Below are 15,259 nucleotides of genomic sequence, written 5' to 3'. Positions count from 1 at the left end.
CCGCACAGGCTAATAAGGGACGACACTTTCCGCTTTTATTGAATTTTTTTTTAAAGACTCTTCTTGACGAAAAAACAGGTGGGTTCCCACTGCCAATCCGATCAACTCGAAAATCCCGATAACCGAAATTTCCCGACCAAACCCGACCAAGCTCGACTAAAAAGGGTATACACAACTTCTTTTCGACCTCTTCTCTATAACACTCGACCCCCACACGACTCATTCATGACGTCAACTCAACCATCTTTCCGATTCCCGCTCAATCATCTCCACCTATACGCGAGCCCTATATGATCTCAGCTCCACCAAGTGGACCTCAGCTTGATCGCCACCAGATCTTCACACAACCAGATCGTGATGGTCATACTACAGTTGTACAAAGTCATGAACGGTCGTGTATTGAAACTTTGAGAATAAAAACTTCAAACATTGTTGTTCACTAATCACTTTAATCATCATGGAGATTGAACAATAACATTTGTGGGCCAGATGGTGGTTAGAGCTCCAGAGAGACAGGGCATAGGCGTAGGCGGCCACGAAGCAGGGAAGTGTGGGTTAAGCAGTGGCTTACGCGACAGCCACTATATGGAAAACATGAGCAACTACGACAGGAGCTCAACTGAGGGAAGACCCATAAGGATACAAGAACTTCCTCAGAAAGGATGCCGATCTGTACATTAACAGCTAAATGACTGTACATTTACCACAAGTTTTACTAGTTTTAGCAGTATCAGTCGGCTTTTTGCCCTTTCTTGGCATCTTTGGATGTTAATGCGTCCGATTCTAAGAAGGTTATGAGAGACAAGCACGTGAGTTTTGTTTTAGTGACATGAGCTTGTGTATGGTCGAAAAGCAATCGAGAAGTGATCCTGTCACGTAGCCGTCGGGTAGCAGTCTAGTAAATCTGTACATCAAATTGAGTGGATCGTGTTGCGATCTAAAATAACTCGGTTAGAGGTCAAGCTGATCAGGTACAGATCATGTAAAAGATATCAATCCAATCGCCACACGATTGCTTCACGATCAACTCGATCTTCTACTCGACTAATACATGACCACTACCTGAGCGCTTCTCGATCCATTTCCTAGTCTACCGCTGCTTGATATTTTTTTACATGTAGGGTAGGAAGCCCGACTAATGCCGATCTACCGATTGCCTGCAACCACTCATGCCCACGGAACCAGACCAGTACCCGACCACTTGGTCGGGCTCGATCGAGTTGATCTGATCGGCAGTTGGAACCCAGCTTTAGGCAGAAAATGTCATCCTTGATTAGCCTGGGCAGACTTCACAGGCTAATCTGGGAAGACATTTTATGCGCTTGCATATAACCCCTTATTACACTCTAGCACGGCTCATAAATTTTATATTTTTCTCATCTTCATCTTTTAGATAAGCGAATAATCTGTTAAGGCAGTTTCAATTTTCAAAGCCTTTCAATAAGTAAGTGAACATCTGTAGTTAAGTAGTAAAGCAATTTAGATTTGTTTCATGATGTTTCAAATTGCAATAGGGAAAGCTATTATGTGGATGAAGGTATAATGGACAGGTTTTGTTTTGTGATGTATGCTCATTCAGATTGAATTGTTCAGATTGCGTAACCAGATCTTTGTTGCTTGTATTTTTTCAATAAATAAGCATATTTAAGCAGATTTTTTACAACATTGTTATCAAGGTAGCACATCAATTTACCATTTTGTAAGATGATGAACTATACCTTCTTTATTGCTTGCCATTGTTAATGTCTGATTTGAATAAAAAATAAATCACGATCAGGTCCCACAGGTGAAAGATATGCTTCTATAATTACACACTTTTTGTTCAAAGACATGATTCAGTGGGTGCAAAACTTGTAGTAGCATATCTAATGATTCTATATTTAGCTCACCTGTGATTTCCTTTTTTCCGTTGTTTTTTTTTAACAACATTTATTTTTCATTATTTACCTTATGTTCACACTCTAGAGGCTGCACTCATTGTCCAATCTTCATGAAACTTGGTCAGAAGATTTTTCCCATTGAAAACTTTGCAGAGTTTTAACCCTTTCAGAGCTGGAACTGAATTGTGAAGGAATTTGAAAACAGTTTGGATCCAGATGAGACGCCACAAAATGTGGCATCTCATAAGGATCCAAACTGTTTGCTATTCTGATAGTATTCTTTCGAAAAAAAAGAAAAGAAAATGCTAATTTTAGAAATTCATCAGACAACATTTTAGCAGACAACAAATTTCCCAGCATGCAAAGTGTTAAAACTGGTTCACAATGAGCTAGGTCATAAACTAGTCACAAGGAAGAATTCAATGCTTGTTTACACAAAAGATTAGTCACATTTATGGTCCGATCTTCATGAAACTTGGTCAGAACATTTGTTCAATAATGTATCTCAACTGACTTTGAAAATGGTTGCCACAGGGCGTGGCGGTTTTCCTTATATGGCTAAAGTAAAACCTTGTCAAAAAATAGAATAACATTTATTATCCAATCTTTATGGACATTGATCAGAATTTTTTTTTAATGGTATCTCAACTGAGTTGTAAAATGGTTTCAATTCATTGACAAACATGGCTGCCAGGAGACGAGCAAGTTTGCTTAATACTGCTATAGTGGAACCCTATTAACACTCTAGAAGTAAAATTTTTCGTCCAGACTTCATGCAACTTGGTCAACTAAAAAAATATTTCTGAAGAACATTTATTTAAGCGTCTACCTCAATTCAAATAAGTTATAATGAACTGCTAGGGGCATGCAGTCCTATCATTGTCTAAAACAAATCGGTTCTTTTGCCAACTTTTTTTAATGACGGACACTGTGAGCATAAAACATTTAATGTCAGAAATTTTTGTCAGCTATCAATTTCACTCTTTTTTAAGACCAAATATTTGTCAGTCATTGCAAACTTTATATATCCATCATTTTCACATGCTGATTTGCTCACTTCTTTTCTTTTTCTCCAACCTGGACATTTGTGTCAGTTTTTTCCTATAAGTTTGTTTTGTACCCTCGTTGTGAATATGAAGAGTTAAAACAAATATGCTAAAATCCGGATGTTGCTGAAAAGGTATGCAATTAAGTTTATTGCCTTGTTACTTCAGATTGTTGTCAAACCGTCAGGCCCAAAGCACTATGCCAGTGTTGGTGTTTCGTTCCATCCTCCTGGTAATGTTGATTCTGTCATTAATGCGGTAGGAATCCTACTGGACAAAATCATGGACGGTGATTCAATTCTTGTGGAGACATTTGTTGAACCTATCAACCCTAGGCCGGTTACAGGTAGGCTGTGTTTGTTTTTTGTGTAGTTGTTTTGTGAATTACAAAAAACAATTGTGTGTGTGCGCAGTGGCTTGTTTTGCTTTTTATGTTTTATTTCACATCCTTAGGCTTTTAGATTTAAAAAATTGTGTGATGAAGCAGGAAATTGGGAAATATGAAGCAATATTCCAAAAGTATTTCATTTTTCCAGTTGTTTATCAGCAAAATACAATGATCACTGCATGTTTTTTAATGTACCGTATTTTACTATGTATACCGCGCACCCATGTATAACGCGCACCCAATTTTAAATAGCCAAAATGGAGAGAAAAAAAAGAATTTAAGACCAAAAAAACTAGCAAAAAGACCGAAAATGGCCGCCATTTTTACTATTGCGCAATCAATAATCCGGTTCATTGAAAAGCTTAATTTTGTATCCAACAATAGGAAGCGTCATTATGATATGGAGCATGGGTTGCATAGCACTATATTTTTCTGACAATTTTGTAATTTCCCAACAACAAATTAACAGTCCTCCTGCATTTCATGTAAAACATGGCAAATAAGAAATCATGTACATCATGTAATTCTTTCTCGGGGAAAGCCTGGGCTTTTAATTTGAAGATGAATAAAAACTTGTAAAGACGATAGCAAATGAACGTTTAACAAAACACTGTTGAATGTTCAATATTTATACACACTGAGGTGCGATTGCATATTTTCACATTCTCAAATGTCAATTAGTGTCTCAAATGCCAATTAGCGTCTCAACAAGTTGTGGCACAAATTGCTCAATAAAAGCTTTCAATTATAAAGTACAAAAATACCCTGTTCGCACCTACCAATACCCGCGAAAATGATCTCGTTCACACCTACCTTTACCTGCTCTCCGCTATGACAACAACAACCCTGATCGAAAGTCGTCTATAAAAACGTGTAAAAACACAAACAAAGACATTATTTCACATTTTATTCAAACATTTAAATTTTTGTCCAAACTGTTGCTACCCCGTTCGTACCTACTTTGCACAATATTTGTTGTTTTGACAACAGCCCCTTCACTCTATAAGATTATAGGGTGTAGTTTTCTGTAGTTGTCTGAAATAACATAATGGTGGCTTTTACGCTCATTTACGTTTAGGAACTGACTTTTTCACATTTTTTCAACCAGGATTGCTTTGTACCAATGTATAACGCGCATCAACTTTTTAATGGGAAACTTTGAGGTAAAAAACTGCGCAGTATACATGGTAAAATACGGTATTGTGCTTTGTAGGTCTCTTCTGACTCCAATTCATGATTTATCTTTGTTAATATTCTTCTTAGTAGCCATTTTTGATAAATTTAGAATTTGTAGTTTGGAAAATTATATATTCTTTGCCCAGGAAAACCAGCTGAATATTGGTGGAAACTTTTTAAGCATAATAAATCAAATGGCTGTTTTGAAGACCATAAATTGCGTTATTCAACCATGTGCAATATGCATCAAATGATGTATCTTTAAACCATAAAGTGGTCAACTCCTTAAACAACAAACATGTATCATCTCTTACAATTAAAGATTGTATGAACCATTTTCAGGTATTTCCCACAATATCCAGCCAACGCTGGTCGACAGTGGACTGATGTTTAGAGTCCGCTGCACTGGTTGCAAAGATATTGACGGCAAACCTATTTGCTCTCTTGTAAGTTATTTAAATGTTATCAATTGTTCATGATAAAACTGATATTCTTACACAGTTCTTGCTGACTTGCTGATCAGAGAACAATATAATTGTTTTTCAACTGCCCAATAAACAATTAAAACAGATGTTCTGGCCCTTATTGCAGCGTTGTTAATTATTGTTATCATTTCACTTTTAAGAATTTCAGCTCGAAATGACACCACAGTTATTGAAAATTTACAGGAAAAAAGACTATTAGCTCATCTGGTCACTGAAGATTATATGATGACCTATTTTAATGAATCTATGTCCTGTTAAAAACATTGTAACCATTTTAAAAACCACATTTGTCAAATTATTTTGGAGGATGGTCAAAATTTTCAAGCTAGTATTTTGACCATTAGGTGCTGAAAACTAGGTCATCAGATGAAATCTTAGAAACACATGGTTACAACTCTGTATGCCTATAGTTGTTGACCTTATTGCCATGAAATTCTGTCTGAATGTCTGTTCCACCTTATCTAGAATATGTTTATAATTTGGTCAGGCGAAGGAAAAAACAAAGTCACCTGGTCGAATTTTGGGTCAGTAATGTGCCACTTGAAGTCAGGTAATCGCTTATGGGCAATTATGGTCCTATTGTTGTGCTTCTCACACATTAGCTCAAGTACGAACTGCAGTTTGTGAAGGGTTTCTAGTGTATTATAGTCTTTGCTAACTTTATCCTATAATTGTCCCCTGCCAGTTTCACCGGAGGGGACTTATGGTTTGCGCTTTGTGAGTCTGTCTGTCTGTCTGTCACACTTTTCTGGAACCTGCGATAACTCAAAAAGTTCTTAATATTTTTCATGAAACTTGCAACATGAATAGATGGCAATATGGACATTATGCACGTCATTTCATTTTTATCCTACGTCAAAAATTGTGGTTGCTATGGCAACCTTTTTTTTTTTAAATCTGAAAATGGTGGAATTTCTGACAATGGTGGAGCCGGTAGGGGACCATATTCCTTGACAATAGCCTTGTTAAACTTGTCCTGTTTTCTATATAGATCACATGTGGCATTGGCTCAATTCGTGAGCCAGTGCACGGAGACAACACAGTCCCTCAGACGCTCAACACAACCCTGCTGGCATTCGGAGTCTCTGATCCGTTGATGCGTAGGAAAATTGAGCAAGATGTATGCAAAAAGACAGAGGACATCTTACAATCTTTAATTGATGAAGAGAAGAAGATGACAGCTGAGCAACGAGGCGGCATTGGTGGCTTCACTGATATCATAGGTGAGAAAGTGCATGCTTGCTCAGCAGTGTGCAAGGTTGGCTTCTTCATGAAAACCTAATATTTGATCATTTTAAATGCAGAAACCATTTCATATATCTTAGAAAAATGGATCATCCATCTATTAAAGTACAACTTAAAGAGATTACGCGTTTCAGCTTATTTGGTATTAACCCACATCTCAAATTTAATTTTCTTTGCTTCATTTACCAGCCCAGCCCCATATTTTATGTTAGTTAAGTTTAAACCTATTTATTTTAGCTTAATGGCATAGAAAGCCTAAGGCTTATTTGAAACAATCTCAAGTCTGTTTCCTGGGACTAGAACCAGTACTTGGTGTCTATGGGGGCAATCAAAAGAAGGCTCCAACAATGGGGATCGAACCCGTGACCTTCGGATCCCTAGGCGGACACCATATCCACTACACCACTGCCACTCTTTTAATTTATGTTGAGACTGGCCATGAACATATTTGTACGGCCATATATTCTCCATCAACCACTGATTAAAGTACATGCACTGAGGGCTGATAAATTAGCTTAAACAAGAAAAGCGTTGTGTTAGTTAACTGACAAATATTTTATTACTGCTTTAGTAACTCAAAGGGAGAGAATCTGACAAAACAAACAAAATGTTCTTATGACCATTTTGGGACTTACATTAATCAAAGCGCTGAAGGCACTGAAGTTGTTCACTATTGCATAATTTTAGACGCAACTCATTTTTCAAAATTAATCACAAGTTTGAAATGAACACATGCCATTCATGTTTATAAAGAGTGTGTCATAACACATGGGTCGAGATTTGTGTGCACTTTTTAATATCCTATTTATTTTATAGAGAAAATAGACAAAATAACAACAACCAACCTGGCCCTTTTTTGACGTTCTGAAATCATAGTAAATTGTATATTACCCAGACAATATGGAGTAAGACCAATTCTTGCAAGTGACGGTCATTATAAATCTCATCGCGCATTGTAAACGGTACATTTTAGCACAATGCTTTTCGATACAAAGTTGTATTCAAAATAGCAAACTTGTAAATAAGGGCAGCCTATCCAGGCGTTTAGGAACGATTTCTAGACGTGCTGACCGAGTACGGCAAACATTTTGGTTGGTCAATTCACAGACTCAATATATGCTCCGTGGTCACTTAAACAATTTTCCTCTTATCGTGACACTATACTATTTGTTTGTTTTCTCTTCTTGAAAGCAAAACTGTGTTTCTCGATAGTTAATTATATATTTCCCGGACGATTAAGTGAACAAGTACTGACCCTGAAATTCTGCAAGATGGATTTCAACGCGTAAGAAAAACTGGGCCACAATTTGTGTCATTTGAACATTCAGAGAGTAGTCCGGAATTCCTTACACTGAACAGTGCTACATCCTTTGCGCTGAGCAAAGACACAGTGATGTAGCCAAAGTTCAGAGGTTTTGTCTAGAATCAGCCTATGAAATATTCGAAAATATTCATGCGTGTCTGCTGGCGTTATATAAAAGTAATTTAAGGTGAAGAGGTGGGTAAAACATTTACAACAAAAAAGCGCATTAGTGCTCTATACCTATGTTTAGGTCAGAGTTGTTGACACCGTGTGAACTGCTAGGGTAACAAGTATTGCATAAACAACAAAGTAAGGGTCAACAGGGCTGTCTTTATGACTACCTAATTCTTGAGTAAAAAGTTTTGCTCCCAGATTTATTTTTTATTTATTTTCATCAATTATCTTATTGTATATTTTGAATTTGTATATGGTGTAAAAAATCACAAGTTTTGTATGGGGAATTTCCATCATAAAATTATATTCTTAGTGAGATAGGTATTCGATATTCCACTAATATTCATTTAATATGATGGTGATTGCAAATCATCTTTATATTCAGTTCTCATTACCATTTTCAGCATACTTTGTATGCTTTCAGAACGTCAAAAATGGCCATGTTGTTGTTATTTTGTCTAAGTTATCTCTATGAAATAAATAGGATGATAAAAAGTGCACACAAATCTTGACCTGTGCATTATGACACACTCTTTATATATTTGAATGGCGTGTGTTCATTTCAAACTTGCAATTAATTTTGAAAAATGAGTTGCGTCTTAAATTATGCAATAGTGAACAACTTCAGTGCTTTCAGCGCTTTGATTATCTACTTGCACTAATAAGTGTTACTCCCGTAGTATAATTGTTATCTACTTACACTTATGTGTGGTTTGACGATGATAAGTTGATAACACACATTTCTTGCGGTGAATATGTGACTTAATCAAGTTAACAACCACAATAGTTAAACTTTTGTTCTAATTATTTAGACGCATAAATTGCAAACTTTATTTCAAAGTCAGCAATTATGCTGACTTCCTTTTTAAAAGATATTTCTTGTTATATTTAGTTGTTTTAAGCTCATCTATTTTTTGAAAAAAAATTATGAGCTATTGTCATCACCTTGGCGTCTGCGTCCGGTTAAGTTTTGCGTTTAGGTCCACTTTTCTCAGAAAGTATCAATGCTATTGCATTCAAACTTGGTACACTTACTTACTATCATGAGGGGACTGGGCAGGCAAAGTTAGATAACTCTGGCGTGCATTTTGACAGAATTATGTGCCCTTTTTATACTTAGAAAAATTGAAAAGTTTTGTGTTTAGGTCCATTTTATTCCTTAAGTATCAAAGCTATTGCTTTCATACTTGCAACACTTACTGACTATCATAAGGGGACTGTGCAAGCAAAGTTATGTAACTCTGACTGGCATTTTGACAGAATTATGTGCCCTTTTTATACTTAGAAAATTGAAAATTTTGTTAAATTTTGTGTTTAGGTCCATTAAATTCCTACAGTATCAAAGCTATTGCTTTCATACTTGCAACACTTATTAACTATCATAAGGGGACTGTGCAGGCAAAGTTATGTAACTCTGACTGGCATTTGGACGGAATTATGGGCCCTTTATACTTAGAAAATTGAAAATTTGGTTCAGTTTTGTCTTTTGGTCCACTTTACCCCTTAAGTATCATAGATATTTCTTTCATACTTGGAACACTCGCAAACTATCATAAGGGGACAGTAAAAGGACAAGTTGCATAGCTCTGGTTGTCATTTTTACAGAATTATGGCCCTTTTTTGACTTAGTAACTTTGAATATATGGTTAAATTTTGTGTTTGGATCCACTTTACTTCTCAAGTATCAATGCTATTGCTTTCAAACTTCAAATACTATCATGCTATCATGAGGTTACTGTACCTGGCAAGTAGAATTTTACCTTGACCTTTGAATGACCTTGACTCTCAAGGTAAAATTATTAAATTTAGCTAAAATTGCCCTAACTTCTTTATTTATGATTAGATTTGATTGATACTTTGACAAAACTACTCTTACCTGACATACCACAATAGACTCCACCCAAACCATCCCCCATGCTTCCCCCCCCCCCCCGATTCCCCCCCCCCCTTATTTTTTTTGTTTTAAGATCATCCCACACCCTCACACTATACCCCCCCCCCACCCCACCCCCCCCCCCCCCCAAATTAATTTTTTTTAAAGGGATATAAAACAAATATTTATTTTTATTATTTTATTTTTTAAATACCGTCCAACTATTGCACCCAAGAATCCCCCCCTAATTTTTTTTTCTTTTTCTGTTAAGATCATCTCACAAATGACCACCACACACTCACACTATTATACCCCCCCCCCCCCCCCACCCCATCCCCCCCCCCCCCCCAATTATATTTTTTTGGAAACGGTTAAAAAACACAGATATTTATTTTTATTATTTTATTTTTGAAATACCGTCCAACCATCGCATCCAAGAATTCCCTCCCCCCCTCCCCCCGAAGAAAAAAAAATTTTTGTGCCTTTTTTTCCTGCATTTTTGGAAGATAATGTCCACACACCCACGTTATACACCCCTCTTCACTCCATCTCTCCCTCCTTTGTGATTTAACTTGAGAGTCCCTTCACCTTTAAAAAGAAAATAGATGAGCGGTCTGCACCCGCAAGGGGGTGCTCTTGTTTATATTTGGTTTTAGCGATTATAAATCATTTTTGCGGTTGTAACTGGTGAACTCATGTTCAATTTTTTATAAAAGTTGAACTGTGAATATAAACAAGCTTAACCTTCTACTATTGCGTTGTTAGCACACGTTAATACAAAAGATCGCAACTATATGTTGAGAACAAAAGAATGTTTCCCAGAAATATCAAATTAAACCCCACTGTAGATGCATGCACTATGGACGAGGTTACGAAACATCCCACTATACGTGTTTATCAGCAAAATTGTTATTTTCCCACATCTTTAATAGCCTGAGACATGCAGATGTGGTGGTTATCGTTCTTAGCATAGTTAAAAGCAGACCGACTTGCAACGCGAAGTATTAACCTTAGTTGTTCGCAAGCCAAGAACTATAAACCATACCCTTTTACATGGACATGCTGGGTAAGGTAAATGCAACTCTAATGGGATTTTGGGATCAACATGAATGAACAAAATGGAAATTAATGAATATCAAATGACTAGATTTACCTTCTTTATAATTATTATTTCAATCATATCAATTCACTCTTTTTAAAACTCTACAATTTTACCATTATTTAGGGTTATATAATGGATTCCAACAATTAATGTGCGTATAAAGTGTAAAAAATTAACTTTCTCCTTAATTTCTTATTCCTGTATTGAAACTTCTATTAACGTCAGGCATAGATTTCTTCCTGACAGAGAAGAACGGCCAGATCGTCCCAGTTGCGGTAGACGTTAACAGTCACGACTGCACAGCCAGCTGTCTGAAGTTTGATTGCATAGTTGACTTGATGGATCGATGTACTGTACTCAACGGCCAGATCTTAAATCCAGTGGTCCAGCAATACGAGCATAGCATTGGGTAATTACACAAGGGAAATAATCGGTAATGTTTTGTAGTTTTTTTTGTTTTTTTAAATTGTGTGTGAGGTGGGATTTATAACTGTTGTTCATGGACATACAACAACATAGTGATTGAACATAATGTTGCTTGTTGTTTTGCTGTGTGTTTGTTTTGTGTTTTGGTGTGTTGATTGTTTTTTATGCTCCCCCAAAATTTATTTTCCTTTTATCTGAATATATAGTGCAATAGTGGGAGAAAAAAACCTTTGGGGAGCATCACCCTTCTCCGACGGTTTCTTATTTTTAAATGTTTTTAATTGTAATTCTTTGTGTGTGTGTGTGTGGGGGGGGGGGGGGTTTAGTGGGAGTTACTGTCAGTTATTGGCGTATACATTTAGGTAAAAGTTGGTTTGTATTACCAGTAGGACCAGTGGTTTGTCAGTTTCGACATTGCTGCAAGAATGTACCAAGTACACAAGCATTGATCACACTACTTTTCCTTTTTCCCCACATAACTTGTAAAAGAATTTGAAGTCAATCAATCAAAATAAGCAACTCCAAATTTGACATATAAAGCCTTAGTTTTTCAGATCGTTCCTCTATTAGCTGGTATTATTTCTCAATGACCATGTTTACATTTTAAACTGCTGAATTTTATTAAATCATGCACTAATTCGATTAAAGACAATTATTGAATAAAAAAGTTTTATTTACTCAACACAAAATCGAACCACTCATCAGCGCTCGTCATTTTGGTATTCTTATTCTCACCAAATAAACTTGATTCAGCTCTAACCGAGTAGTCTGTCTAAAGTTGTTTAAAATTAGATCAGTAACAGTTTGCTTTGTGACCTTTTCACCTATAAGAGCTCAGCACATTGCCTGCATTTCTTTGTACTTTTGGCATTTCTGGAAAAAAGTTACAATGGAAGAGTGGCATGTCTGGGTTTAAAAATGTACAATAAGCTCTTCATTTTTACCATATCAATTAAAAAATACTCAAGCAAAGATATATATTTGTTGGTGCATTTTGACAGAGTTTCAAGCGACAACTCAAGTCAGTACAAGAGAAGAGACCTTGACATGCCGAAATTCGATGAATTGTTTGGTCGAAGTGTTAGACCCTGGGTTCGAACCATGCTCACGCGTTCCCAGGACTACCTGCTTCAAGATAAGACAATCCTTGTGATTGGGGCTGGAGGCTATAGCAATCAGTTTATCTGGCCTTCTGCGTTGGAGTTGGGAGTCAATGTAATACATTGGGCTTTTTTTTCCCCAAACACTGAGACTGTGTGGTGTTTCTTCATACATGCACACTTCAAAATTGTATATATTTATTAAACCTAATATTTTTATGCAAGGAGATATTTTGCTGTAAGTTTCTTTTTAAATGTGTTTTACATGCTACATCTGGAATAGATGTTTCTACCAAATCATGTGACTGCATTAATATATAATTTTTAATAAAGGGATATTTTTATTGTCCCCTACCAGTGAAACCGGAGGGGACTTATGGTTTACGCTCTGTGTGTCCGTGAGTCTGTCTGTCAGTCAGTCAGTCAGTCACACTTTTCTGGATCCTGCGATAACTTTAAAAGTTCTTAATATTTATTAAAGAAACTTGAAACATGGATAGATGGCAATATGGAGATTATGCACGTCATTATACCCCCACAAACGGAGTTTAGGGGGGTATATAGGAGTGAACTTGTCTGTTGGTTGGTCGGTCTGTCTGTCGGTCCGTATTAAGTGTCCGCTCTCTAATTCAAGTAGTTTTCATCCGATCCTCACCAAACTTGGTCAGAAGTTGTATCTACATGATGTCTAGGCCAAGTTCAAACATGGGCCTTGCCGGGTCAAAAACTAGGTCACAGGGTCACTTAGTGCGTTTTAAACATTCAGCATGTTGTCCACTCTCTAATTCAAGTAGTTTTCATCCGATCCTCACCAAACTTGGTCAGAAGTTGTTTCTAGATGATCTTAAGGCCAGGTTCGAACGTTGGCCTTGCCGGGTCAAAAACTAGGTCACGGGATCACTTAGTGCGTTTATTAACATTCAGCATGGTGTCCTCTCTCTTATTTAAGTAGTTTTCATCCGATCTTCACCAAACTTGGTCAGAAGTTTTATCTAGATGATCTGAAGGCCAAGTTCCAACATGGGCCATGCCAGATCAAAAACTTGGTCACAGGTTCACTTAGTACGTTTTGCACATTGAGCATGGTGTCCGCTCTCTATTTCAAGTAGTTTAAATCTGATCTTCACCACACTTGGTCAGAAGTTGTAACTAGATGATGTGTAGGTCAAGTTCGAACATGGGCCATGCCGGGTCAAAAACTAGGTCATGGGGTCACTTAGTGTGTTTTAAACCTCACCATGTTGTCCGCTCTCTAATTCAAGTAGTTTTTATCCAATCTTCACCAAAATTGGTCAGAAGTTGTATCTTGATAATGTCTAGGCAAGAGTGAATATGGGTCATGCCTGGTCAAAAACAAGGTCACGGGGTCACTTAGTGCGTTTTAAACATCACAATGTTGTCTGCTCTCTAATTCAAGTAGATTTCATCCAATCTTCACCAAACTTGGTCAGAAGTTGTATCTAGATGATGTCTAGGTCAAGTCTGAAAATGGGTCATGCCGGGTCAAAAACTAGGTCACGGGGTATCATAGTGCGTTTTAAACCTCACCATGTTGTCCGCTCTCATTCAAGTAGTTTTCATCCAATCATCACCAAACTTGGTCACAAGTTTTATCTAAATGATCTCTAGGACAAGTTTGAACATGGGCCATTCCGGGCTTAAAACTAGGTCATGGGGTCATTTAGTGCGTTTTTAAACATTCAGCATGGTGTCCGCTCTCTAATTCAAGTAGTTTTCATCCGATCTTCACCAAACTTGGTCAGAAGTTTTATGGAGATGATCTTAAGGCCAAGTTAGAACATGGGCTTTTCTGGGTCAAAAACTAGGTCAAGGGGTCACTTAGTGCGTTTTAAAAGTTGAGCATATTGTCCGCTGTTTTTTGTGAAGACGACAATTATTTGCAAAATATTATGTGTCAATGCGGCATGTGGGGGTATTCGTCACGTCTGTGACAAAGCTCTAGTTTCATTTTGTTCCTACGTCAAAAATTCTGGTTGCTATTGCAACAAATATACAAAAAAAAAATTGTCAATGGTGGAGTTTCACCGGTAGGGGACCATATTGCTTGACAATAGTCTTGTTCTTCATGGAATTATTTCTTTGGTATGGTGTTGTGTAGTCATTTGATTTGCTTCGGTTAAATAGAAAAATAATTAACATACTTTAAACATCATTATACTGTAGGATAAATTGCAATGTTGCTTGCTATGGCTATAACATTAAGTATATGCAATATTTGTACAATGTAACTTCTCTGCTTTATTCATCATCAAACAATGTAGGGCCTACCAATATTAGCTGTCATACGGTGCATTTGTTCATGCTTTGTGTGTCATACTCCTGTCTTTGCAACAACTCCTACATTTTGCATGCAAGTTTGTTCAAAATTTAACAGATTATCACTGCAAACAATAAATTGCATATTGTTAAGTTTTTGCAAGTGCCCTGGTTTTTAGCTCGGCGTTTTCGGAGAAAACCCGAGGAATTGTCATAGCCGGCTCGTTGTGTCTTCCGCCGTCTGACGTCCACGTCGTGCTAAAATCTTCACATTGGCTCTAAAATCAAAGTGCTTCCACCTACAACTTTGAAACTTCATATGTAGATGCACCTTGATGAGTTCTACATGCCACACCCATTTTGGTGTCACTAGGTCAAAGGTCAAGGTCACTATGACCTCTAAAAAAAAAAATTCTGACAAGCTTTTATTTATTTAAAACTGCACCCGTAGCCGAGGGTGGCACCAGTTAGAGGTGCTCTTGTTTAAGTTAGCCATTGCCCTTTGTTTTAAATTAATATTATTAAAGCTTCTGTGTGCATCTTCTGCATTTTTCATTCGGTTTTCCTCAAATTGTTACATAATAATCATCTCAAAGTGCTAATGCGAAGATTGTATACATTTTTCAATAGTGTCATGATTTTGTTAAAGTGATCACCATTTGTGGAAAATATAACAGATATGAAAGCTTCTTTGCATAACTCCTCCTACTAATTTATGTAATAATATCTTCCAATTAATACTGTGCATATTGTCAAGAATTTAGATTGCTTAATTATTTATGGA

General features: G+C 36.8%; 1 protein-coding gene across 2 annotated transcripts in view; it reads left to right on the top strand.

The window, feature by feature from the left end:
- The window catches only part of LOC127846254 (carnosine synthase 1-like), a 112,200-nt gene that overhangs the window by 78,699 nt on the left and 18,242 nt on the right, over positions 1 to 15,259 (top strand). For both annotated transcript variants that reach the window (XM_052377427.1, XM_052377434.1), the window contains 5 exons: positions 3,095 to 3,272; positions 4,833 to 4,936; positions 5,967 to 6,198; positions 10,898 to 11,081; positions 12,100 to 12,313. In XM_052377427.1, coding sequence (XP_052233387.1) covers positions 3,095 to 3,272; positions 4,833 to 4,936; positions 5,967 to 6,198; positions 10,898 to 11,081; positions 12,100 to 12,313 — 912 coding nt within the window. The remainder of the gene's footprint in view (positions 1 to 3,094; positions 3,273 to 4,832; positions 4,937 to 5,966; positions 6,199 to 10,897; positions 11,082 to 12,099; positions 12,314 to 15,259) is intronic.

Source organism: Dreissena polymorpha, chromosome 1 (genome assembly GCF_020536995.1).
Source record: "Dreissena polymorpha isolate Duluth1 chromosome 1, UMN_Dpol_1.0, whole genome shotgun sequence".
Taxonomy (NCBI): domain Eukaryota; kingdom Metazoa; phylum Mollusca; class Bivalvia; order Myida; family Dreissenidae; genus Dreissena; species Dreissena polymorpha.
The sequence above is the reverse complement of the archived record's forward strand: the minus strand, read 5'-3'. Positions and strand labels throughout refer to the sequence as shown.